The sequence below is a fragment of the Poromitra crassiceps genome (assembly GCF_964638095.1).
Source record: "Poromitra crassiceps genome assembly, chromosome: 12".
NCBI lineage: Eukaryota > Metazoa > Chordata > Actinopteri > Beryciformes > Melamphaidae > Poromitra > Poromitra crassiceps.
The window spans coordinates 15752376-15779638 of NC_139632.1; the positions used below are offsets into that span (position 1 = coordinate 15752376).

The 27263-nt window shown below is 45.6% G+C and overlaps 1 protein-coding gene across 7 annotated transcripts in view; it reads left to right on the forward strand.

The window, feature by feature from the left end:
* The window catches only part of LOC310787030 (myosin IXB), a 74321-nt gene that overhangs the window by 11723 nt on the left and 35335 nt on the right, over positions 1-27263 (forward strand). For all 7 annotated transcript variants that reach the window (XR_014553241.1, XM_083648355.1, XM_083648357.1 and 4 more), the window contains exons 2-4: positions 15083-15297; positions 15500-15719; positions 16118-16633. Coding sequence is in view for 6 of the 7 variants with exons in the window: in XM_083648355.1 (XP_083504481.1) it covers positions 15146-15297; positions 15500-15719; positions 16118-16633 (888 nt within the window). In the remaining variant the exon portion in view is untranslated. The remainder of the gene's footprint in view (positions 1-15082; positions 15298-15499; positions 15720-16117; positions 16634-27263) is intronic.

Below are 27263 nucleotides of genomic sequence, written 5' to 3' on the forward strand. Positions count from 1 at the left end.
ATTGAAAGAGAGAGACAAGCTGAGGGTAGAAGGAGAGAGAGAGGGAGCAGAAACCGTAGACCTTGGTGGTGTGTTCTGATTGGCTGGGCTGGGCTCTGTTCTGTTTGCTTTTGCTCTATTTTTACCCTCCAGTCTGACTCTGGTCACTGCTGAAGGACTCATATGTAAGTTACATTTCATGTGAGGGGAATGATTCAGATGTGTCTGGCTGGTCTAGGTGGGAGAGAGAGTGGTAGCAAGAGACTTTCTGTGATTCATACAGAAGAGAAGAAAATTGTAGTGCCCTGTGCTTTTGTAAAAATAGCTTGGTGGTATTATTTGTCTCCCTATCTTTTATAGCACTGTAAAAAAAAAAACATTGTACTGAAATTAATAGTCGATCAATTGATGGCTGGTCGACTCGACAGAAAAAACATTTTGATAATTGATTAGGCTAATTGTTTAACTCATTTATCAAGTAAAAACACCAAATGATTTGCATGCTTACCCCCCTATTTCATATCATCATAAAATTAATACATGGGGTTTATTTGGCGGCTGGTCAGACTGAGAAAGCAATTGGTAATTGGGATAGTAATCTACAGATCAATCGATAATAAAAATTAATAGTTAATAGGGCTGCAAATGCAATTAACAATTATTTTTTATGAATCATGTCACAGCATACTCTGCATCAGTTTTGTTCTTTGGGTTTTAGTATGTTAGTAGGTTTGAGAGTGTGCTATTTCTCCCCCAATTCTTCCAAACAGACAAGCTCCTTATAGCGAAGCATCCTGCTGCTATTTATGGTGTGCATGTAGAAAATGTAAGACTAGTAATTATGTTACTAACATGAGGGATCATCCCTGCCTACCAACACAAGGGCCGCAGGTTCGCTCCCCCGTGTTACCTTCGGCTTGGTCAGGCGTCCATACAGGCACGGTTGGCTGTGTCTGCAGCTGGGAAGCCGGATTAAGGGTATGTGTCCTGGTCGCTGCACTAGCGCCTCCTCTGGTTGGTCGGGGCGCCTGTTCGGGGCGGAAGGGAACTGGTGGGAATAGCGTGATCCTCCCATGTGCTACGTCCTGCCGGTGAAGCTCCCCGCTGTCAGGTGAAAAAGAAGCAGCTTGCAACTGCGCATGTGTCAGAGGAAGCATGGTGCTAGTCTACGGCTCTCCCCAGATCGGCAGAGGGGTGGAGCAGCGACCAGGGCAGCAAGTACAATTGTAGGAAATGGCGGAAAAATCAGGGGGGAAAATAACATGAGGGATCTCCCTGTACCAATGGGCAGAGCATAGCATTGACACTGACCTGTTATAGGTTTTCATTCCTGTTTGACCCTTTGGCACACATTCTAAAACATGGTAGACTTGTTGCACAGTGAAGGAAGGTTTACTCTGTATTAGCCAGGTTGAATCTCAGACAGTTAAATTTGTCCCTGCTATATGTTGCCAAAAGGATCAGTCTGATGTGGTGAGATCAAAGCCCCAGACACACCAAGGTGTCAGTCGGCCATGTTTCAGCGTCTGTCACTCTACTCTAGTATTTGCGGTGTGTGCCGCACTATTGGCTCTAGTCCGCTTTGATGGCGGCTTGTCGGCGGCTTTTCTGGCCGATTCAACATGTTGAATTGGCGTCAGGTCGTTGGTGAGAGAAATCATTCTGATTGGCTGGTCAGGCGTAGAGAAATCATTCTGATTGGCTGGTCAGGGGTAGAGAAATCATTCTGATTGGCTGGCCAGGGGTAGCCAAACAGCGCAGGAGAAGAGAGTGCACACACACAAAATGCTCTGCTCATTTTCCAACTTCATCTCATCGGAGAATTCCAAAACACGGATATTTTCACAACAACGTGCCTTTGGGAAATCCTGCATGATATCACCCATCGAGTGCGGGTTCTCCTTATTTTCCACCTCCGCCTCTTCCTTTCTTCTTCCACCAGCAAAAGAGCAGACGTGCTGACGACGTCAGTGCCATCTGCAACTTTGGATCAGACATCTTCTCTATTAGAACTACATGTAGCTATGTTACCAACATGTTGATGTGAGTGAAGTGGTGGTAGGCAAAACACTGCTTTGTTTCATGAACCAGGTCTCACGCAGGCACAGAACGTACGTGCTGCTAGTCGTGTTTGTGGTGTGTTCAAATGCAACTTCCTTTGCAGGTCATTGCAGCTGGAGTAGGGATCTTTCCATTTCATCAAATATAATCAATTGGGATATGGTGTGTGGATTATTATGTGTAAATAATTTTAGATGAAACTTATCTCAAAGCCCTAAATGTGCATTATTCCCCCTGGCAACCCCTGGAACCTTTATACACATGGTGTGGGAGTGCTCGGCCTGTTTCTTTATTTTGGAGAGAAGTTGTCAGGAAGATGTCCGTAGTGCTGAGAGTCACTGTTCCTTGTTCTCCTGTTGTTTTGTTGTTGAATGATGTAGTTACTGGGTTGAATGTATCCTTGAGGCAGAGGCGTTGGCTGTTGCTGGTAGCTCAAAGATGGAAGGCTCCTCATACTCTGCCTTTTGAGCGAGGGGCATCATCTTCAGCGGTGGACCTGGCTGTCCTGGAGATGTCAGTGGCCCGTATGCATGGTGCTAAAGTAGAACATATTACGATGTGGACTGTATTTATTGAAGCCATGCGTGGGGACCATGGACATCTCCATGATAGCTGGGTTGTGTTTGTCTCTTCTTTGCTTTGTGGTGGGGTCTGTTCGCTTGTTGATGCTGCCTGTGTCAATAAGATCTGTTCAAAATGGCTTCTGTGATGGTTGAGTTTTGTACATGCTGAAGCGGATATCTTTCTGGGTTTGTTGGGGGGGGGGGGGCTGCGGGCAGGGGGGATATATGTTTTGAGTGTATGTGTATATGTGTATGTGTATGTATAGTTTTGTGGTTTTTGTGTTTCTTTCTTTCTTAGGTGTCTCTGGGGCTCAAGAGGTTGGCCTGTCTCAAACCTTTTCTGTAGGCAACAAAACGTCTGTGTTTGTGTTGTGTTGTGTGTATATGTATGTGTTGTGTATATGTATGTGTGTGGGTGTGACATGTGTGAGAGTAGGGGGCGGAGCTTAAGGAATACTACGTCTGAACTTGCTGCAGTGCAGAGTACAGTGACTATTCTGGTGCCACAATGGAGTCATGTGTCTGGGGAGTGTTTTTCGAGCCGAGTGGCCCACATGAGTGAGCGTGTACAATATCCCCTCTGTCTGCCTTTCCCCCTCACTTCCTCTTCTCCACTTCCTGATTCCTGCCTGCAGCTGCCCCACATCTTCAGACGACCTGTGTGTGTGTGTGTACGGTGTGTGTGTGTGTGTGTGTGTGTGTGCTTGTGCTCGCCCACGCTCAATAGGAAGGAAGTGCTTCCTTAACTTGAGACCGACCTGCACAGCCGCTGTCTGCCTTACACCACAGTGCACACCACCTGATTCAGATAAACAAGCTGTCTGATCATTGGTATATTATCAGAGTAGCTTTGATGCTAAGCTGGAGCAAACGTTTTCCTTGGAGTTGGAGCCAGTCGAGAAGCACAAGTGCCTCGCATCCATGTGCCTAAATGTCCTATAGCGCTACAGTATGAAGGTCCGCATTTGTCCACCGCTGGTCTAAACAAAATCGGGTCTATGAGTCCAACATGACTGCATCCAGCGAGTGATCCTTGACTAAAACGACGGGTCCGGAAAAACTCCGGAATCGCCTGTCACCACCAACCAGCGTGGAATCCCAAAACGAGCCAATCAGACGGAGCCGAGCCTTCTGGATCCCATTAAGGGAAAAGGACGTGCTCCAGCCCGGCCGGGTTCTGGTGTGTTTCATGTGGACACACCACTGCTTTGAATCTAGAGTTTCAGTTCATCGCCCTGATTGAAGACATACATTTCTCTCCCCCGTCATGGTAGCTATGGTAACTATGCGTCAACTATCCTAGCATGAACCATGGGAACAGGAACACAGGCACGGGATATTGGGCAGGACTTTGCAAGTGGATTTGCATGCTAAGCCTCGCGTTGGTCTGTTGCAGCTGCTTTGGAGTGGTTTGATGAAAACACAAAGGCAGTGGTCAGATTGAGTGGTTCAGTCAGTGTTGTTAGCCTGTCAACTCTCCTCTCCTCAGCGGGGTTTGTTGCCCTCAAGTCTGATGGAGTCAAGCGATCGACTGGGTGACGGAAAAGTGAATCAAAGGTACCAGGACGTGGTGGGCTTTTAATGCTAAACAGAGTTCCCTCAAGACGTTTTGCTCTTCTCTTCTACTCCTCCACTAAACTGGCATCTGGACTGAGTTAAAGCAGTAGTGCCAAATGGGAGGCGGGGGGGGGGGCGAACAGTGGGGGGTCGAAGGGGGAGGAGCAGCAGCATGGCCTTCCAGAGTAGCGGTGGGGGGGCTGTGTGAAAGACAGTGGTATGAGTCAGGAGGAGAAGGTGGGGTGGAGTGGGGTGGGACATGGTGGTAGAAGACAGCGGTCTGGCCCAGGGAGAAGGGTGGTGAGAGACAGACTGCAGGGCTTTTTTCACCATCCTCCTGGAATTTGAAATCTTTGTTTTTCTACATTATCATTAGTTAAAATCATTCAGAGTGGCCTTTAACATAAATAAATCATTGTACATCATCAAGGTAAATCAGAAAATGGATGAAATAAAAAACGGCTTTCAAGGGGCAGAAAACTTTCAACTGTGGTAACTTCAGTACAATACATATGATTAATTAGATCCTGATAAAACATGTACGGTGTGGGAGGACCCCCTCGTGGGACCTCTCCCCGCTGCTGGCTGGCCCCGCCCCCAGCCCGCTGCATTTCCCCTGTGGCGCCGCGGTGTGCCAGTCGTGACCTTTACGCCGCCTCCCTTGCTTGGACCTCGCCGCTTTCTGCGGCCATGGATGCACTGTGCCTTCTCTCCCTGTGGGGGGAGTCTGTCCTCAGTGCGCTCCAACCACCCACGTTACGTCACCCAGGTGGTGGTGATCAGCTCACCATGTACAACAGGCGTCAGGGGTCACTGGCGGTGATGTCGGCAACTGACCCGACCCGTCTTGAAACATGGACCAAGGAGTCCCAACGCACGTGCGAGTCAGGGGGTCCAACAAAGCCTGTGCTGCAATGAAAGTAAGGGCCGGCCCGGCGCATCCTGTCCTGTCGCTCATACGTGTGTGTGTGTGTGTGTTTGTATGTGTGTGTGTGTGTGTTTATTTATGTTATCAAGGAGGTTTAATAAGAACTGTGTGCTACACAAAACGGGCCGTCACTTTCATTTTCATCGCAATTAACTGACATCCTCCCCTCATCTTATTTGTATCAGTCCCGGGACGATGAGCGGTCCTGAAGCTGGAGCCCTGGGCGAGACAGACACTGGGGGGTGGAGCAAGGCTGTACCGAGCTCCGCAAGGATTACTGTCCCGCTGTGAGAAGAAGTACATAAAGAAGGAGTTTATTGAGCTGCGGCTAAAATTGGTGTTGAATTCCCCCTAAAGCAGTGGTAGAGAGAGCTTGGCTTAGGAGCATCATAACCGGGCCATTATTCAAACCAGTTGTTTTAAATTAGGCTATATATACTCTAATGTATGTGCTGCCAGCGCAGCCACAAGTGCTCTTTCTATACCCCCCTCCCCTCCCTCTCCATGTCTGACCTGGAAAGATCAGTGCATCAACATGAGGAGGTCATGCCTACCTCTGAGGGATGTCAAATGAACAGCAGCAGCTGGCCAGCGTCCGTTTGTCGATACGTGACTCAGACGGATCAATGCAGTGTGCTCACGTGACCTGATCGTGATTGATTCTCGTTATTATGATGGGCTATGCTAATCTGTTGTGACAGACATGCAGGCCGCTTGCTCTCTGTGTGTTAAATGCCATTGTTCCTCACTTGCATAGAGAAGCTTTGTGGTCTAATAATGTCTTCTTCTGCTCTTGGAGTTGCTCTTCCATCAGCCTACTTGTGGCTGGGAAGGGGGATTTCGACCATGTGCTCTTGAGCTACATAATGATTGAATGGGGCAATATCAACAAGTTAAATAGTGGCTCCCTGCGGCTGCTCTCTCCTTGGCTTTATCCTCTTTAGACACAGGCAAGCAGATGCTCTATAGATCTGCGTTTATTGTTCATGGCTGGTCAGCCTGGGAGCTGACTTAAAGAGGAGGGGGGGAGCATGACACGCTTTTAGGGTGGCCATTTTCTTTTCTTTTTTCCTCCACTTTCCCTCCACGGTCCTGTCTCTCTCTCTCTCTATCTCTGGCTTTCTCACTAGCCCAGTTGGTGTCTGCTGGATGAGTTCATTCCCTGATTGAGGTACTGGTCCCTGCTCAACAAAAGGCAGTGGCTCTATGGGCCACATGGCTCTCTGGTGGGAGGGCTCTGATCCATTCACAGGCCTTTTGGGTGCATCTGCACTCCTTAAAGAGCCTCAACCCCCTCAGGCTGATTTACCACCACTCAGCAGTAATAGGGTCTCTCTCTCTCTCTCTCTCTCTCTGTCTGTCTCTCTCTCTCTCTCTCTCGCACACGCACACACACACACACACACACCATGCACATTTGTGCATGCCAAAGAGCACACATCGTCCACACACAGCGGTACCTCATTGTGCCCGGAGGACAGTTCAGCTTGCCTTGGCTTGGGGCCAGGCAGCGCTGCCCTCTCGCCTGCATGAGGTCAGGCAGGAGGTGTAGTAGTGATGGATACCTCAGCAGTGGAGGGGAGAGGAGCTCACATTTGAATGAGAAATCAGTGCAAAACAAAATTTAACATGATGAAAATTCACCTGGATGCCGTTATAATCAGCCATGCCCAGAGATAGTTGATTGGGTTAAATGTGCCGCCTCTGTGTCTGTCTCCTCCAGTGTCTCTCCCTCTGTCTTCCGTGTCTCTCCCTCTGTCTCCCCTGTCTCTCCCTCTGTCTCCGGTGTCTCTCCCTCTGTCCTCTGTGTCTCTCCCTCTGTCCTCTGTGTCTCTCCCTCTGTCTCCCGTGTCTCTCCCTCTGTCCTCTGTGTCTCTCCCTCTGTCCTCTGTGTCTCTCCCTCTGTCTCCCCTGTCTCTCCCTCTGTCTCCGGTGTCTCTCCCTCTGTCCTCTGTGTCTCTCCCTCTGGCTCCTGTGTCTCTCCCTCTGTCTCCTGGCTGTCTGAAGAAAGAAAAAGAAGTGGAGGTTAATGGACTGCCCACTCTCCTTTACAAACAGATCAGCAATCCAACTTTTCCCTTCAAGTTAATGCATTTTCCTCCAGTCCAGCAGCTCATAGTTTTTCCTTACTGTGTTGTGTGTGTGTCTTGTGTGTGTGTGTGTGTGTGTGTGGGGGGGGGGGGGGTAATTTACAGTAATTTGTCTAGTGTGTGTGGGTTCAAAACTGTGATTCCCTGAAGTGTGCCTTGCTGGTAGAAAGAGTCAGACTCAGCATCACACGTCCGATAAGATCTAACTTGCTCATCTTCAGTGAGTCAGATGCAGTAACCTCTCTGATGACATGGTATACATACACGGTTATTTTTCTGACACATAAAAGGTATTCTATTGGACTTGAAAACCTTTTTTTTTGTGTGTGGGGGGGGGGGGGGGGGGGGACATTTATGCAAACTTTATGATAAAATAGAAACAAAATACAAGATTATTAAATAATTGCCCACAAACTGAATTACTTTTCGCATGTTCTTCATTTGGATGATATTTGGGTTCCTCATTGTACAGGACTCATGTCACTCTTCCTCCCTCCGTTGTAATGTCAAAGCTATAGCGATGATAGGAGCTGCTGGTAACCTTGATACCTGGGCTCATCATCATCATCATCATCATCACCAGGCATCCTCTTGTGTTGCTGAAGTGGAATGCTGGGAGTCAGACAGTATATCATTGGTCCAGACATGCTGCTGACATCATAACCCACTTTCTGTGGGTTGACCTCTGCGTGTCTGTGTGTGAGTGAGAGTACAAAGGAGGAGAGAGAGGGAGTCAGTGAGCGAGAAACATCGTTAACTTTATAGTGAGGTGGAGAGGATTGTAGTTGGGAGTTTGTTGACCTCTGTGTGTCATTGGCCACACACTTCCGGTCAGATCAGCCAGCCAGTCACCCAGCGGTGTCTCAGCACAGACTGCTCACACGGTTATATTGATGTGTTTGTACATGCCTGTCCAATTAACTGTCCATAGCACTGACTAAGAGCCAAACACTCAAGGCTTTCTCACACGGCTCCTAACTGAGGCCGTAAACAATGAACACACATTTCTTTCTTCTGTCAGCAGCATGGCACACCAGACTTGCACTCGTTCCTCATCCTCCTATTCCTCAGGGTGGAGCTTCTTGCTATTTATTTGAAGTGGGTGAGGAGGAGTGAGGAGAGACTGAGTAAGACCTGGTTGGCTTGGTTCAACTCTGCCAGTGTGTGTCAAACCAGCAGCCAACAACATGGCCACACCTCCCTCCCTTCACTGCCAACTTCAGCTTCAGTTATCATGAAGTTACTTCTTGCCGTGGTTAAAATAGTGCATCGTTTATGCAACTAATTTTTTCCCAGAGAGTCTCTCTTTCCAACACACAAGTCCAGTTTGGTGATGATGGGGTATTTAGTCATACCCCTTCTTTCTCTGTGTGCACGCACATGTGTGGGGGAGAAGACACGTTTCTGTATGCACACACACACACACCATTGCTCTTGCAATATTGTGCTGTTCAGAATTATGCCTCATTAAATGGGCCATAACGCTCAGTGTTAACAGCATGGTTCAGTGCAGTATTGGCCCACACAGTAACTGTCTCTACAGTTCCCCTGAGGCAGAGGACTGGAAATCGGTGCAGCAGCCCAGAGACGTGGACATGTGTGGTCTTCTCAGAGAGAATTAACTTTAAGAAGAGCTCCATCTGGAGACTTCATGAGAAAAAGACAATGCACTGTATTTTCTTATCGGTGTTCTACTAGGATGGGACGAGATGCTTATCTCACTATACGGATCTACATGTGATATGTGGTTCACGATTCAATACAGGAAACTGTACGGCACTCTCAATGTTATTTTCATAAATGTGATAGTTCTGCGTCAAAAGTACAAACAACGTATACGCGTTTAGGCAAGTCGCCTTCACGCTGATGAAGGCAAGGCAAGTTTTGCCTTGTACCTACTAGGTTGAGTTTTTGATCGAGTTGTGTGCTCACACTTCGTGAGGTTGCTCACGAAGATCATCGAGATCATCAGGGCCAGGGGGTTAGGTAGGTGGGGTTAGGGGGCCCGAAGGGTATGATTGGTACCTCATTGAAAAACAACTGGTTTAAGGAGTTAGTTAGTAATGCCATAAGCAGCTAAAGAGCCCCCCCTCAGCTGTTCTCTAGTATCTCAACCTCCCAGTAAGCAGCTCAAGTGCCAGGCTAAGCCTCGGCAGAGCAGACAACCCCGGGTCTTATCTGTGGAATGCTGGGCATGCTCGTGGAAGATCTCCTCCGCAGGGAGGAGGCCACACTATCTGTTAGGCTTTGGTCTCCTTTTGATGGTCTCCTGGGACCCCCCTTCCTCTCTCTCTCTCTCTCTCTCTCTCTCTCTCTCTCTCTCTCCTGTCTCTCTTTAATGTTGAATTGTCTCTCTCTCACCACTTCTTTCCTCTCACACAGATTATTCCATAGCTTTCTGTTTGTTCTGTTGAAGCTGGTTTCGAGGCCATCAGCAGCTCAGGGGTTAAAAGTGACAGATTTAAACCAGACGGAGCTCATCATTGAGGATAATGATGATGGTGTCTTGTGGTCTACTGCAGTTGTTTTTTTCTATGCCTTGGCATTTTACAGGCCTGCATGTTTTTGGGGCTGTGGTCAGCTAGCCTGGCAAAGGCACAAGCTAACGACTCTTAAGTCGCTCTCTTTTATTCTGAAATGTGACCTAAATGATTCCAGAGTTAGCCTAGCCTGGCTTGCCTCTGTTGTTACTTTTGTGTATTTGCTAGTAGGTTCATGCAGGTTCATTCATAGTCTGTCCTTTTCCGCTTGCTTAATAAATGCTAATAATAATAATGAATATCAATGTTTTTCATGAATGTGGGGAAACAAAAATGATCACAGGTTGAAAAACTGTTGAAGAGGGGAGAAAGCTGAATGCTGCGTATGAATCCAAAAAGGTGATATAGATGGCACTCAAACCCATACAGGCACTTGCAGGGTCATCATCATGTAAGATCATGACAAGCTAACAAAAATACAAAATGGATGGACGGATGGATTTGGATAACTAGTCATTTAAAATTGTGGTTGGTTTGAATTGCCATCTTTGAGCTGTGGGGAGATGCCTATGCTATGCCTTATAATGGTTTGTAATAAAGCACATACAAACTGTAGGATACGATCATATGTCTGATTATTCTTTTGGCTGCAAAGGCTCTCATAACAAAACAGTTCAGAATGCATGACACATTAATAAAATCAATCAATCAATCAATCAAAATACAACAGCAGTTGAAGAGACAAAAAATATTTTTCCCATTGTTAACATAACACTTTTTTATATGTAGGAGATACGGAGAAGTTGTCTCTTAATACATAGAGAATATAACAATAACTTCTATGAGAGCCAAGCATTTCTACTTGGCAGGCTTATTTTTGGTATATTTCAAAACTAACATTTCTTTCTTTCTTTTTATCAAGTCTTTTTGGATTTCCCCACTGTTTTCTCCCCAATTGTGCTTGGCCAATTCCCCTGCTGTCCCAGTCATTGCTCCACCTCCTCTGCCGATCTGAGAGAGTTGTTGACTAGCACATGCTCCCTCGGATACATGTGCAGAGTTGCCAGCCGCTTCTTTTCACCTGACAGCAAGGAGTTTCACCGGCAAGACATAGCGCATGGGAGGATCATGCTATTCCCCCCTGTTCCCCTCCCCACCGAACAGGCGCCCCGACTGACCAGAGGAGCCAGTACCACTAGTGCAACGACCAGGACACATACCCCTAATCCGGCTTCCCACCCGCAGACACAGCCAATTAGTGCCTATATGAACGCCCGACCAAACCGGAGGTAACACGGGGGGCTCGAACCTGCAAAACTTGTGTTGGTGCTGTAAGCGGGGAGTGTAGCCGCTGCTGCACTACCCGGATGCCCAAAACTATAACATTTCTTATTTTTCAGTTGGAGAAAATAAACCATCTCTGCTTGAATGACAACCATGATAAACTGTACTAGGCCCCATTGCTTACAGGACCCGACCTCCGGGATCAGGTTACTGAAGCAGTGCAGTCTGCCTGGCTGCCATGCAGTGATTTAGACCAGGTTCCTGTTTCCCCACGGAGAGAGCTTCCAGCATTACTGATGCAAAGTCAAGCTAACGTGATCCATCAGAAGAAGCTGAACTTTACCCACCCGCTGTCTGTGTGCTTCATCATTGTTCTGCATTAATATTGGTTACAGACGTTACCTGGATCTTATTCCTCTTGGCTCTGGTCCATGTGGGTGCTGCTGCTACTCTGAATCAGTCCTGAAAATACCTCTGGGTCTTTTTCAAAAGAGTTGCATTTTTCATTGGCTTAAACAGAGCCAGAAAAGATGGTATTGGCTTCGTAATGTCAAGCAGGCTCTCTGTCACCCTGTGGCGGTCTAAGCTGCCATCCTGCCAGTCTGGCACAGTGACCACTGTTAGCTGATAGAGGCAGACACACACTGCACTCACTGTCTGCCGCTGTCAGCTCACTAGTGAATGGGGGGGGAAACGGAGACCGGGAGAGAGAGGTCTGTTTACATCTGGTGAAATTAACTTGCAGCCAGCGAGGAGCTTAAAGAGCGTGGTGCGGGTAAAACAAATAAAAATAATTTACAGTTAGGACTCAAGATTCTTATGAAAATATCAAAAACAAAAACAAAAGAGAATCCTAATTGCTACATAAAAGTCCTACATATGAATGCAAAGTGGTGTCTAACCTGCACCATGCTCTTTATGAAGACTGAGAGTGGTGTAAGACAGGGCTTGAGGGCTACTTACAGTGCAGTATTAGGCTAACGACTAATGATGCTAACTGCTGCACAGTAAAGCCGCCACTCTCTCACATAATGTGATATCTGCCCCGTGGAACTTCTTCCACTATCCTATAAAATAACAAGACTGCTCCAACTGTTCTCTTTCTTTAAGCAACTTACAGTTTTTCTCATGTCCAAGGGAAGAGTTAGTACTGTGTTTGCTTCATATAGGTTTATTTCGTTGGGAGAAGAATTTGGGAGCCCATAGCATGACTATATGTGACGCCACCGGAAGTCGCCTTTTGCCGTGAAGAGTGGGCGTTGAACTCTGACTGAACTTCTGTTGCTAGATAGATAATGGCCGTCATAAGCTCGTCTCTTTGATTCAAACTGGGCCATGTGCAATAAAAGCTTGGTAATGCTGATACAGTAGCGATTGTCCCTGCTTTGAAGCAGGGAGGGGCAGTCACATGTGCCATGGAGGACAGGCAGCGAGTAGGCAGGTTTTCCTTTCAGCCAATGACTACACCTTGATCTCACTGATTTCATTTCGTGATTTCACTGAGTCACCGTCGTCAACCAGAGAGGAGGAACTCAAATCACTGAAATCACTGGTTGGAATGAACAGGTGCTCTGTCATCCATGGCATGATGGCCCTTCCCTGCCTTGAAGCCATGATGGTACTGTCTGTCTGGTACCTCCTCCTCGCTCCTTGTTTACTTCAATGAGTTTTTTTTATGATGCAGATGTCAATCATGTGATTCACCAGGAGGTTTCTCCTTGCTTATTTTGTGGTTGCGCTCATAAAAGAGCCTGCTTGATGTTTGAGGCAGTTAGCTTCACCATCGGTCAGGAAATCGGCGATATCCTCCTTAGTGAGGCCTGAACAAGACTCTCCTTTGTCTTCAGTTAATGGTCTTTTTCGGGCTCTGTGAAGTGGGATTTGGGCGTTGGGACCTTGCCAGGGAGAGAATATTGAGTTATCCTTGGATGGAGAGATGAGATGCGTGGTGGTGGTGGTGGAGCTTGGGGCTGGTGCTCTTCATCTTGTTGGGCTGAGAGTTGTAAGTCATACATCACTCACTGTATGTGTCAGCGTCTGAGTGTTTGTGTATGAGAGTGAGTGTGTGCATTCTCATTACGACATTGCGGTCTTTGTCTAAGTGTTGTCATTGAGCGGAAGGGCTCATAATTCCGGTGCTGCAGCTACAGCTGCATGTCACAGTGGAGTTTCAGTGGCAGAGCTATTTGCAGATGACGTGACAACGAACCACGCATGCAAGCGTTATTAAATATGAGTCATTATTATGATGACCAACACCAAGAGCGAATGCACATATTGATGCATGTCTGACATGCCTAAGATTTCTATACCAAGGCCCAATACCTAATTAAATAGCCTTGCTTTCCAGGGAAATGTAAATAGGGCTCGTTAATTTGTTTAATTAAATTCGGGTGCACTGTAATCTAGTTTCACCTACAGCCATGACTTAAGTCAAGTGTATTTTTAGATGTGAGGACAACCAGAGAAACGGGTTTCATTCACTCTAATTAGCCCTGGGCTTTCCCTACAGGCACATATTACAGAATTGGAATCAACTTATAAAAGCTGTGAAAGGATTTTTGCTTTAATACGTTACGCATTGTATGAGGTGGACTCTATTCAGAAATGTGTTACATTGTATATGTAACATTGTGCATGCCTACCCTTTTCAATATATTGAGTATACGAGTTTGACATTTTGAATTTTAGTCCGTTTTCTTCACCAGGGACCTCCTCGCATTGCGAGAACAAGGCTTCTAAATGTTTTTTTGGCATTCTTGTTGGCATAGAAATATCAATTTATTCCAACCAGGAATGCTGATAATGCTGTTTTAGGGTAGCTGGAGTTTCAAATCTTGAAACCTTTCCACTTGCTGTGACAAGTGGTTTGTGAAGGAAAAATAAACAATCCATTTTAGTGTTGCGTATCTCTTGACTTTAGAAATGTGTGTAAGACCAGACCCAACTACAGACTGGGTATTCTCCGTCTCTGATACGCCTTGTGACTGTCCCCTTGTTGTTATGTTGTAGAGGCTATGTTGATGTTGCTTCCATGGTGATGTCCACGTCTGCCTTATTGGTCACCAGTGCCACAGGGAAGAGCATCTTTTACATCACCAGTATTAAAGTGACCTCCTCTAGAACTGACTAATGGTCACCTGACTGACGACACCACCGAGTCCCACAGTCATCTCCTCCACTCACATCTTCATGTAGCCGTTGCAGCCATTTGATTACAGATCAGTGAGATCACAGATCAACACGAGCTTATTGTGTTTTCTATAATCAACTGCTCTGTTCTGTAATGAAAGTAGGCCTGTGGCCAGACGTCTGTTGATGCGTGAAACTTTCCAGGAAAAGATTGACTGATTGAGATCAACCGGAGTCCCTCTGCAGAATCTAATCATGGCCTTTTACAGCTGTTGACTGTTAACCGTCATGTGATTATAACCTAGCATGGTACATGAATCTATTCAGTGTAGCGATTAGCTTTAATGGGCTAGCTGGTTTATGACATGAGGTGCTGTTGTTGGTATAATTTTGCAGCTTGATACGTATATCTAGGACATTTCATTGGGGGTAAGGAACGGGTTTCTTTTTTGCTAGTAAATTGCTCAATTTAACGTGTGGTTTTAACATATTTTTCTGATAAACCACTGATTACAAATCTGTTGCTTATTTATCCGGGCCTGTGTCTTATGAAGCTGGTTACATTTTGCTTCCCCGGGCCTCTTTCGAGGCTAATCTCTAGCAGATTCCACATGTCTTCAGAATGGGAAAGTCCTGGGGCCAAACAAAGATGATGAGCTTTCTCTGTGGTTTGTTAGACTTTGTTTGAAAACAAACTATTTTGTTTGCATTTTGAAACGCAGGCTCAGCGCACGAGTGACGCATTGTTTAGGCTTTTAGCGAGCTGTAGTGCTCCGTATTGGAACATTTCCTTATTCCTTGTGTATCTTTCACTATCTGCGTATCATCAGTCCGATGAAGAGCGTCACGCTCGAAACGTCACTCTGGTGCAATAAATCACTCAAACTGGAGCCCTGCAGGGTGCAGGGTGCAGGGTGCAGGGTGCGAGCACTTTTATTCCTTTTTTTTTTGCAATTCGTGAATGTGATCATAATTGTCACTTAACCAATCGATACGTGTCATTTCCAGGTGCTAGGCGGTGAGAGCGAGGCGGTGGGTACGGCATGCTGAGGCCACTCCCCCTGGCTCAGAATGAGTGTCAGAGATGGCGCTGCCACCATGGCAACGAACGCAGGCGGAGAAGGAGGGGGAGGGGCTGCAGTTAACCTCCAAGATGGCCGCTCCTACGTGCTCCAGATCTACTCACGGCTGACTACCGAAACGTCTGCCTGCTGCAGCCTCAGGTTGGTGTGCCACGATATATTCCTTGAACAATGTAAAAATGACCATATACTTTATTTATTATTTATAGACTTTATGCTTACGAAGAGTTCTTTTTGAACTCTCTCTATCGGCATGTTTTCTCTCATCCTCTAGGAGGGGAGGGACTAGTGAAATATTGAATTGATTGTATTTAGAATTGAATAAGTTGTATTCACCCATCAGAGTGCAGAAGGATGCGACAGCAGCCTCCGTGATCCAGGAGGCAGCCAGGGCTCTGGAGCTGGACTCCAGCCGCCTGTACGTGCTGGCAGAGGTGAAGGAGTGTGGCGGGGAGGAGTGGGTCCTGGAGGCCGGGGACCTGCCGGTGCAGAGGGTGCTGCTGTGGCCCCGCAAAGCCCAGGAGCAGCACCAGCAGAGCCTCGGATTTTACTTCCTACTACAGGTAGAGTCGACTGTTGGCTCCGTACTGTGACTGTTCACAGCACAGCTGTACTGTGACTGTTCACAGCACAGCTGTACTGTGACTGTTCACAGCACAGCTGTACTGTGACTGTTCACAGTACAGCTTTAGCTTTTTGAAAATCTACTTCAAATGATGTAATGATGTTTCCACAGGCCTTGGAAATCCTTGATATGCGATTTGTGTTGATACAGCAGTACAGTAGTTTTGAAATTAATTATCTAATTTTGACCATTGTCGTGTCTTACCCCAAAACATGCCGATTTTCAGCCCTGATTTTCACCAAACAAGGCCTTGACAGTCATTGAAAAGTTGTTGAAATTGATTTGAAGTGTTGGAACCGGATAAGGATCTTTGTATGCTGTTTTTCCCTGCTCCAGGAGGGGAACCACGATGGCTCCATCCAATACGTTCACCTGCCAGCCCTGTCTAAGGAGCAGCAGGCCCAGAGGCTCACCGCCAGGGGTTTCCTTCCTCCTCAGCAGGACGACTTCGCAGACCTCTGCAACCTCCCCGTCCCCGCCCTCAACGAGGACAGCATCTTAGACAACCTGCGCACACGCTTCTACAAGAAGAAGATCTACACCTATGCCGGCAGCATCCTCATCGCCATCAACCCCTTCAAGTTCCTGCCCATCTACAACCCTAAATACGTCAAGATGTACGAGAACCACCAGCTGGGCAAACTGGAGCCTCATATCTTTGCCATTGCCGATGTAGCTTACTACGCCATGCTCAGGAAGAGGGTCAACCAGTGCATCGTCATCTCTGGGGAGAGCGGCTCAGGGAAGACCCAGAGCACCAACTTCCTGATCCACTGTCTGACCGCACTCAGCCAGAAGGGCTACGCCAGTGGGGTGGAGAGGACCATCCTGGGGGCTGGACCGGTCCTGGAGGTAAGGATGGGAAATGACCACCCGACGACAAATCCTGGTTGATTTTACCTGTGATTTTTGTGTCTACTCCACCAGCCACTGTGGCCGGTAACAATTCATCATCTGGAGGTTGTGTTGTACTCTTAAAATCTAGATCGTTGGTAAAACAGCGAGAACCTTTAGTAACCTGTCCGTGAGCCTGGCGCCCACCACGGCGCTGTAACCTGGATTTACATAAAATTTGTGTTTATAACATAGACTGTTATTGAAACCTCGTAACCAAGCAAATTCCTCCCATCGTTATGTCCCGCCTGTCTTATCGCGTTTTACTCAAAAATGTCACAATAATAAGGAAGTGAGATACTCTGGAAATGCCATTTCAGCTGGACTTTAATGAGGTGTGAAATGCATGACTGTACTGATTAGTCACATCCAATATTGACAGCAATGATGCTTCCCCCAGAAGTGACTCATGCACACGCACACACACACACAGAGGATGTAACAGACACAGAATTCCCTTTGAGATAAGTTAAAGGAGCATAATCACATCTGGCACAGTGGTTATACGAGTGTAATATCCCATGAAAGTATCAAATTCTGCAGAAGATTGACCTAATGTCTTTTCAGTCTGTAACGGCATTGCTGTTTGAGTGTATGTGTAGGCGGAGCCAAGTGCAGTGATCTGTGTGCACTTTGTTATGTGTAGGCGGAGCTAAGGGGGACGTGTCGTGCAGTGATCTGTGTGCACTTTGTTATGACGACGACGGTCGGAGCAGAAAGAAGAAACGAAAAAGAGGATGGGAAGTTTGAGATTCAGGGCCCTTTGTTAACCCTTCGTATGCTTCAGTGACACCAGAGCTGAGATAAGGCTGTTTGTTTGCTTTGCTTTCTTAGAACTGCTGAGTAAACCTTTAGTGTTAGAAAGAACTGCTGAGTAAACCTTTAGTGTTAGAAAGGACACCGATGTCATTCTACATCTATCTATCTATGCTGCTAACCTGTGTCTATTGTGTAACATCGTCGTTTTCTGGGTGTCTATTTGGAGCAGAGTTCACGGATGTGGATGTCATGTGGAATGGTTGTTGACTAACTGGTGTCAACACTTTGGTCCGGTGACTTTGTTCCTCTTCTGCAGACTGGCGATAGGAAGAGAGACAGACTGACCATATCTGACCAATACGGAAGTTTTGTGTCCGTTATCAGTTTCGATAGTCGGTTCAATTGCAAAAAAAAAAAAAAACGTGCTATATCTGCCAATACAACTTTGTTCTTAGAAGTACATAATAATTACAGTGACAATATTTACAGTAAACATTGAAGGCTACTGGATAGCAAATATTGTACCATAAGTGACGAAGACCCTTAAAAAAATCCAAACTGCGCTGTTTTGCTTTCAAATTCTGATTGAAAAAGTGCAATTTTAACTCATTTTTACCAGCATACATTTTTTTTAACACTACATCACGATATGACAATATGGATATATCCGTGTAGATAATATTGCATCATTAGTCAGGTCTAACTAGCAGAGTGTTTGCTCGACTTGCTGACTGTCATATGGACTCTAAACAGACACAGACACAGTGTCTCCCTTGGTTAGTCGTCTGATTGGCTAGACTGAGTGACTGTCTTGAGGCACTACTAATCAGCAAAAAAACACACAACCAGCATAGACACTCTTCCCCTGCTTGAACGTTCCCATTCAAAATACATAATTTTAGTCAGTGAACCAACTAAAATCATCTAATTTGTATTTTCGTTTGCCTGCCATGATGTCAGCAAAGGCGACTTTTACGCTGTTTGACCGGCTGTCTCTTCTGTCAGCTGTTAAGAGAATACGAATCAATAACTTTGGAATGCTAACGGGCGGCACTTGGAGACAGACTGATGCATGCACAAACACATGCAAACAAGCAAGCATCTGTTAGCTTTCTGGTGGTTTGACAACGTAAGGCGAGTCAGGGTGTACAGTATTATTTCTATGATATGTGGCTCAGAACAAAGTTGACTTCCTTTTGTTTGTTTTTGTATTCCATCCCTGCACTTTCACATATGGAAGAATTTACCTCTGGGTCAGACCTAAAGCAGGGTTATTATTGTCAAGTCATTTTCAGCCTGCACATCACCTCCCACACTCACACTCTCTCATATACAATAGTGCATTCATTGTGAGTGTGGTCATGAATGTAATACCAGGATACTCCATAGCAGTGATTGTTTTCAACACTGTGGACTGTTTGACTGCCCTATAGTTTTGACCCCTGCTGCACTGTCCATAATTGTTTTCGTGTGTGTGTGTGTGTGTGTGTGTGTGTGTGTGTGTGTGTGTGTGTGTCTGTGTGTGTGTGAGACCTCCCTGGTCATGGGATGTTTGAGAAGTGCCTCCTGTCTGAAATGTGATCTGGATGTGAGTTATTAGGAGTATGGACGGACTAGAGATGAAGAGTGGAGAGGAAGTGAACTGGTACCTGCCTCTGTAGACTACAGTAGATACTAGCGGACTGGGAAGCACATATTCCGGTGCAAACATCCCAAAACCATGTGGGCAAAAAAACAGAAATATCCAGTGTTCAGCAGCACTTTCCTCGGTGTGGGGGAAGTAATAGTTCTCAGTCCTAATCTGGTAATAAATCCCTCTGACATATTTTTCTGTTTTATTCCTCAGTAATGTGCCTATAAATAGAGCTTCAGCCAGCAAAGCCTCCACGAGGAATGTGGTTGATTAGAAGTAAAAAAAAAAATGGCGCTGAAAACTCACTGGTCTGTGTAAGTGAGAACAGAAACGAGAAGATGGTGTCATCAGAATAGGGAACAAGCTTGAATATTAACTCCACGTCTGCAGAACGGGCAGCTGTGATGACTTTGGGTCCGGGAGGAGTATCCATTCATCATCTGTCACATGCGTCATGTCTTTAATCATATTGTCCTTCAAACCCACTGACTCTGTGCAGAGAGCCTCCACACACAGAGAAGAGCTGCTGCGCTTTGAAAGGCAGCTGGATGAGTGCAGCGCTGGTCCCTTGATGTGTGTCAGTCTGTCACACACGTTGGTTCCAGAGAGGACTCATGTCAGAGGAGGAGAAGGAGGAGAAGCTTGGTTGACGTATTGAGGGATTTTTCCCCCTCCATCAGCAGAGTTTCTGGTCCCCTTTTGGCAGACACACTGCCACTCCGCCGCTGGGTTACGCCAGTACAGAGCTGTGGTTGCAGGGGCAGACAGGGAGGCGGGTTTGGTCTGCGCTGCTGGCCTGCGCTGTGGAGGAAGTGGAGATGGGATTTCAACTAGGGACCAGTTAGTCAGTCCATCAGTCAGTCAGTCCATCAGTCAGTCAGTCAGTCCATCGGTCAGTCAGTCCATCATCCTGGCTACCAAGCGGCCACACCAGGCCCCCGAGCACCATTACTGCCCTTTAAAAAAAACTGGCATTTTACCCACAAAAGTTACAGAATACATGATGACTATTCCTTTTGTCCCCTTGCATTTGTCCATGCCATTACATGCTATGAGTAATAGAGCATCCTCCTGAGTAATAGAGCATCCTCCTGAGTAATAGAGCATCCTCCTGAGTAATAGAGCATCCTCCTGAGTAATAGAGCATCCTCCTGAGTAATAGAGCATCCTCCTGAGTAATAGAGCATCCTCCTGGTTTGGTTGGATTTAGTTTGGTGATGGGACAAGGTCCTGTAAAGATCTTTTGAAAACACCGGGCAGCTTTTGCAGCGCACAAGATGGCTGACATGAAACATGTTTTGCAGAGGAAGCAATAACTCTCTGAAATGATGTCCCCTGCAGTTTCTCTCACCATGAATAGCCTCAGCCTACCTCCAGTGAATGGATTATAAATGGGGTAAGGAATGCTATTTTTAGACACGCCTATTGAAATGGAGGGATTTTCTTTACTTTTGACAAGACATAATTTGGTTGTTTTATCCTGGAAACTGATCAGATTACAATGGACAAAATGCGAGGTGTGTGTGTGTGTGTGTGTGTGTGTGTGTGTGTGTGTGCGTGCGTGCGTGCTTGTCCTGAAGCTATAGGAGACCTCTCCAGGCCCGGATCACATTTTGAAGAGATGAGATCAGTGTTTCTGGTGCTTGATTCTGACTGTTGGCTGTATGCTGAGTCGCTGGCAGTTTGAATGGCCCCACTCTGAAAGCATTTAGGAAAGCTGCTGGCCTACTTTAATGCATCGTACCACTCCTATTCTATTCTATTCTGTTCTATTCTATTCTGTATGCTTATAACTTCACAGAGTGAATCTTAACTTCCCCCCCGAATCATATACAGGTACCACTGTTCTGAGAATAGAAGTGAGTTTCCCATTCATTTCCCCTTCTGGGGCAAGAAATGTCATGTGACTGTTGAGCTCTATAGAGTAGATCAGATAAGGTAGATCAGATCAGGATAAGGTAACACTGTCAATGGGGTCGCTATCAGATAGATAGTGACTTTAATTATTATAATTTTTTCAGATGAAAATGTTTGAGATTATAACTTTAAATCAGGATTCTGAGAATAAAGTCAGAATTCTGAAAATAAAGTCGGAATTTTGAGATTAAAGTCAGAATTCTCTGATTAAAGTCAGAATTCTGAGGGAAGAAGGAAGCATACATGTGACATCACTGACGATGTGTCACTGATGATATTATCGATGGCGTACCCGGAATTTGAATGTCTCGGGTCCCTAGATTTTTGTGACGTCAAAATCGGGTCACAAGCCAAAAAAGGTTGGGAACCCAACTGTCCTTGAACACACACAGGGTGGCTCACCTGCTCTAGATGAGTGGTTCACTGCTGAACTGGTCTGACTGGTTGATCCTCTGTTACGAGGCTCTGTTGGTGTTTTTTTTTTTCTTTCTTTTGACAGGCTTTCAAGGGTTTTTCTTCTTAATGTCAGCAGAGCCCTCCTCCTCCTCTTACACGCAATGGTCTGCAAGCAAGTTTACTGGACTTATGTGTCATTAGCCAATACAATTGTTTTGCTCCTTGTGTTTGTTTCCATGCAAAATACATTTTAAAATACTGTTATTGCTGAAAGAAGGCAGCTCATTTGCCATGCAGCGGTCAGGAGGCGAGGGGGGGGGGGGGTTCATTCAAAATTCATTTAGAGATTCAGAAGCTGGTTAAAAAGGCCATGCCCCCTACCCCACAACTACCTCCCCACCCGCCCACCAAAACACAAGCTCAAGTGTCTGTTGCTCTTGTTTTAACGGGTCGATCTCTTCTTTTAAAGCCAGCACCTCTGACCTGTGTGAGGTACATAGTCAGTAGTGGTTTACTAAAATGAGTTTCTCTGTTGTTTTTTTAGGCTGTGTTTCAGCTGTTATTTCTATTTGATAATGATTTATTAGCCCATTTTAGTAGTTCAAATGATCCACTTTTGACACTGCATAACACTCATTTGATTTATTACATAATTTATTTTTCCATAACTGTGAATTCTGTGTGTTCTAAACATATTTTATGATGAAGAGAGAGATAAGCTGGGGATAAAGTGCAAGAGCGGTCATGAGTCAGATTCAAACCCTCAACGCTGGACTAGTGACTGCAACTTCCTCCATAGGGCTGTGTGCAATAATATCGATAGGGCAATATATCAATATATGTATTGCTTTTTTTTTCACCTTATTTTTTATTATTTCAGTGTGTTCAGTAACACAGTGTGAAATTGCAAATTTGCAAATACGGTTCTAATAAATTGGAACGAAAGTCTTGATTGAAATAGTTTGACTCAATTTGTTCACTGAGTTATTAATATAATGTGATGCAGATATTATTACTACATTTACACTACCTGGGTGGTATACACAGCAAGTTGTATTTTCAACTCTATTAAAAAAAAAAAAAAAAAAATGTGTAGAGCATTGTAATCTGTATCGTATCACAATGTATATCGTGATACCATCGTATCGTGACCCATGTACTGTGATGCATATAGTATCGTGTGGCCCTATTCACCCATTGACGTTCTACATGGCACTGCCATGTTGTACCTTTGGAGTGAGAGTAACCCTCAGACCTGTGAGGTTATTGTGGGTTCATTGCCTCTGATGATGACCCAATTGAGACTTTCACTTTACTCGAAACTTCACAGAATGTCGTCAGTAGAGAGGCAAAGTGACCGCCTACTTCCTGCTTCAGCTACGCACCACCTTTGGAACAAAAAAGAGAGTAGTGGTGAACGGCGAAAGACAAATTTTTTTTGATCCCGTTTGTTAGTGAGTGCCATGAATTAGGCCTCGACGTGATTTCTCCTCAATTTAAAAGAGAACTTAGCATGTCAAGAAAGCATGTCAACTTATTCTCTTGACCTGGAAGTCTACCACTCCACCCTGCTTTAAACGATGGCTCAATGAGATGTTGCACATTATACAAATGGAAAAGCTACGCCTCTATAAACCAAATACACACAGCAGATTCCAAGAAACTTGGGGGCCTTTTTTGACATACTGTAATATTTAAGTTTATTTTTTATTTTTATATAGTCATTTAATTTTCATAGACTGTCTCCTGTTTAAATACATGGTGGAGTGGGTGTGATATTGTGTTATTGGATTTATTTATTTAATGGAGTATGTTTAAATATGTCGCTACTGGGATAACCTTGACAGACTGGCAGCCAGCCAGCTATGTGTCCTGCTTTAACACATTCAGTGCCAGCGACGCCATATGGCGTCATTAGAAATTTACCGTAGAGTGCCAGCGACGCCAAATGGCGTCAATAACTCGAATTTTTTTTTTTGACGGGGGGGTGTCGATCTATGCCTCTTACATCGCCTCTTACAATATCAGAGGTATTGAATGTGTCTAACCTATTTTACAGAACCCTTAGGTGGCGACAGCGCTCTCCAGATGAGAGAACGTGGAGTGAAACACACAGAAGAAGTCCCCATGTCGTTGGGGAAAAGCAGGAAATCGCATCGCATCCGTCCGTATGCAGCTGCTTCATTGAAGCAACGTTTAGCTGTGCCCCTGCAGCAGCCAATCTGCTATCACAATTGAGCACCTCGGTGTCCGCTGCAACAGCCTCCGTGTCCGCTGCAACACCCATTTGCATGATCAGCCGTGGATTTGTTATTATTCTCAACTTGAAGCATGGGAGCTGGTACACGCGGCTGTAAAAAAGCAGGATCTAGCGGACTTTTTCAGTGCTGAGCACAGGCAGAGAAAACAGCAGAGCAGAGAGACACTCCTCCCACAACGGGGGGGGGGGGGAGGAGGAGGGGGGGAGGTGGGCACGCAGAGCCAAGTACACAACACAGACCCAGACAGCAGGACAGGGTTGGCAAACGCAAGCCAGAATATCCGATGCCCACCAGCAGCAAAAGATCAGCAAGAAGCTGCAACCAGCAGCGCATGCAGGCGCCAGCGCTGCTGGTTTCAGCTAAAAATATTATTCTTCCAAACAAAATTCCCTTGCCTTCACTGTTTTATTGAAGGAAATTATTTTTGAGGTGTGACTACATCAGAAAATTAGCTTCAGAGTCAGTGATGTGCTTGAAATGTTTAATTTCACAAAAGGCTCATTATCTCAGCTCGTAGAAAAAAAGCTCTGTTTTTCGTTCAATCAAGCTATCTTCTCCGGCTCATAACTAAAGAACGGAAAATGGGATCAATAAACTTTTTTTTGCAGGTGATAGAAGAGAGTCTCATCGTTATTTGTGCGTGTTCAGTGTTTACATAGTAATTATTAAAGAAATTATATGACTGTTTTAAAATGCATTGCGGCCTATGTGGCACAGCAGGCAACCTTTTGCCCAAGGGCCGTGGCACTTAAAGTGTTAATGTCCTGTCGTTTTGTTTTTGTTTTTTGTTTGTCTGGGTGACACTTGAGGTTGTGTCGTGTCAATCTGTTTTCACATTGTATGTCTTTTGGTTGCATTCACTGCTGTAAAATTGAAAATCGTAAATAAAATAATTAAAAAAAAAAGAAAGCATGTCAAGAAACTACATACGTCACACCAGCACCAACATGGCCTGTCGGGAGAGACGTTACTTATGCGACTGGCTGTGTCTAGTCTTTCTGCTTTATCATTTATAGTGCAACAGTTTGATGACAAACTGCGACTTTCTTGACTTGCAAAGTTATCGTTTAAATTGACAAACATCATGTGTACCTCATGGCATAATTCAAATGGGATCAAAAAAAATATTGTCTCTCGCCATTCACCACCATTCATATTTTCTCAGACACTGGTGGTGCGTGTCGGCCCCGGCAGGAAGGTGTGGTGACTTTGGATCTCTATTGCAAAAGCGTGACGTTCTTCTCACAGAGATGAGAGGGCTGTGGAGCAATAACAGCTATCTCTACATCTCTGCGTCTTGCCAGTCATATAGTTTGCAGGTCTGCTTCCGTTGCGTGCAGTAAATAAGACTCGGTAGACTCGACCAATCCTGCAAAGTAGCCTATAGTTAGGCAACAGTCAGTTACTACACAAGTGTTCGAGGATAGGCTACTGCTGCGGTCTATGTATCTGTTGGCACCGGAAAGTTGTACATTGCAACAAGTTTAAAACAAAATCAGGAAACACTGTAAAGAAAAATCACACCATCTCTGTATAGACCTTCCCTAAATTGATTTTGAGGAAGTTTCCCCTTTAGGATCTGCTCATTTGGGTTCGATTCAGCATTTCAAATGAAAACGCCCTATGTCGTATCCCCCCCCCCCCACCACCACCACAGAGCAGTTTGTTGTGCCTCTAGTGTAGAGAAAGCAGCACTGCATCCTCGCCTCAGCAGCAGACCCACTTTACGTCCTAGACATAGAACATCATCCTGGATCGTCAGCCAGGAGGTTAGCTGGGTTTAACAAAGCTAACCACGATGAGTGCTCCTCCACCCTCTGTTCCAGTTTAATGGCTTAGTCTGTGTGTGCGCGTGTGCGCGTGTGTCAATTGTTTTATGTGTATCTACTGTGTGGCCTCCAGGCGTCTGCAATGGAAATGGATTGAGACGGGGTAGAGCAGAGCTGTAGACTAGCACATGCTTTCTCTGATACATGTGCATTCGCCAGCAGCTTCTTTTCACCTGACAGTGAGGGGTTTCACCGGCAGGACGTAGTGTGTGCCGCGTGGGAGGATCACGCTACCTTGGGGTTGCGACCCCATGGTCACCTGTAATTCCAATGGGGTCACCTGATTTTATGATTATTATTTTTTATACACCACACCATTTAAATCTACAGAAGAGGATTAGGGCCACATGTGAAACATTTATTTGAGTTCTGACTTTAATGTCAGAATCCTGAGTTTAAAGTCAGAATTCTGAGATTACAGTCACAATTTTGACTTTAATCCCAGAAGAAAATAAAGTCAGAATTCTGAGATTAAATTCAGATTTAATGACATCCCTGATGTCACTTGTCATCAGTGATGATGTCACCACCTGTATATAACCTCTCTGGTAACCGGCCTGCTCCATGCCGCTGTCTCTGTCACAGCTCCACAGACAGGAAGTTCCTATCATCCGGAAACTCTCTTTAACAGGAAGCAGAGCGGCTACGACACGGGAAGTAACAGCAGTAGTCCTCCTCTGCCATTGGCCCGGGCCCTCTGGGGCGTGTGGACAGGCCAGGGTATTGTATTGTTGTTCAGGAAGTCTGGAGGAGTAGCTGGTGGCCGTTCTGTCTGTGGATCCATTGTTTAATCTCTTGGTTGTGGGTTGCCCCTCTTTATTCTTTGGCTATATTTGGTCAAGCTGGGTGGTATTATTGTGCATGAGTATGGGAAAAGCTAGCTAGCATTGCTGATTTTTAGTCACTGTGACACATGGGTCGTGCATTACACATTATTATGCCTTACTGTAACCAGTACTATCATCAGTCATATTTTAGAGTCGGACATATTGTTCCCTACACGAGGAATGTAGCCTACATGTAGCAGCGTGCAGCAGGGCACATTTGGGTCTATTCATGGTAACTGTAACCCCACACTGCAGGCTGGGGTACTGTAACCACACTGCAGGCTGGGGGGTTTGATGTGGTACCCTTCCGAGGCGTGGGTGGGGCTACTTCAAATGGCTCCAATCTGGTAAAACACCGCGCCGCCACAAGAGCATTCAGATTGGTGCTTGAAAACTTTCTCTTAACTCTTCTCTACTGTTTACTCTACCCCCCCCCCCCCAGCAGCTGATCTCCTCTGCTCTGCCTGTCTGCTCCTCTAACATAAACGATGGAGTCAGACTGTGTGAAACGAAAATGATCAACATCGCTTTCCCAACGGAACAGAAAAGCACATCATGCAGACAGTGTGTAGTAGTACTGTAGCAGTGAAAAAACAGCTGACTGTCTGATCTGCTTTCTCTTCACTAACACGTAGCCACCACTGCCTACAATCAGCACTTGCATACTGAAGCAATTACACTGGATTTTGATGCTAACGCACCACAACTCTGCCTCCTTTAATTTCCACTGCGCTGAGATCCAACACAAGTGACTTTACTTTCCACTGCAGTTAAGTGACTGCTGTAACTGTCATGATAACTGCCTGGTCTTAATATATATCTTCTTTTTTCAAACATGCTTTCTTCTCTCAGAAGTTATGACGTTGCCTCTTTTTGCCGTCTTCTCTATGATCTCTTGATGTATCAACTCTGCAGGGTGAAATTCTCCTCCAGCACATCTGGTATCTTAGTGAGCTGCCATTCACT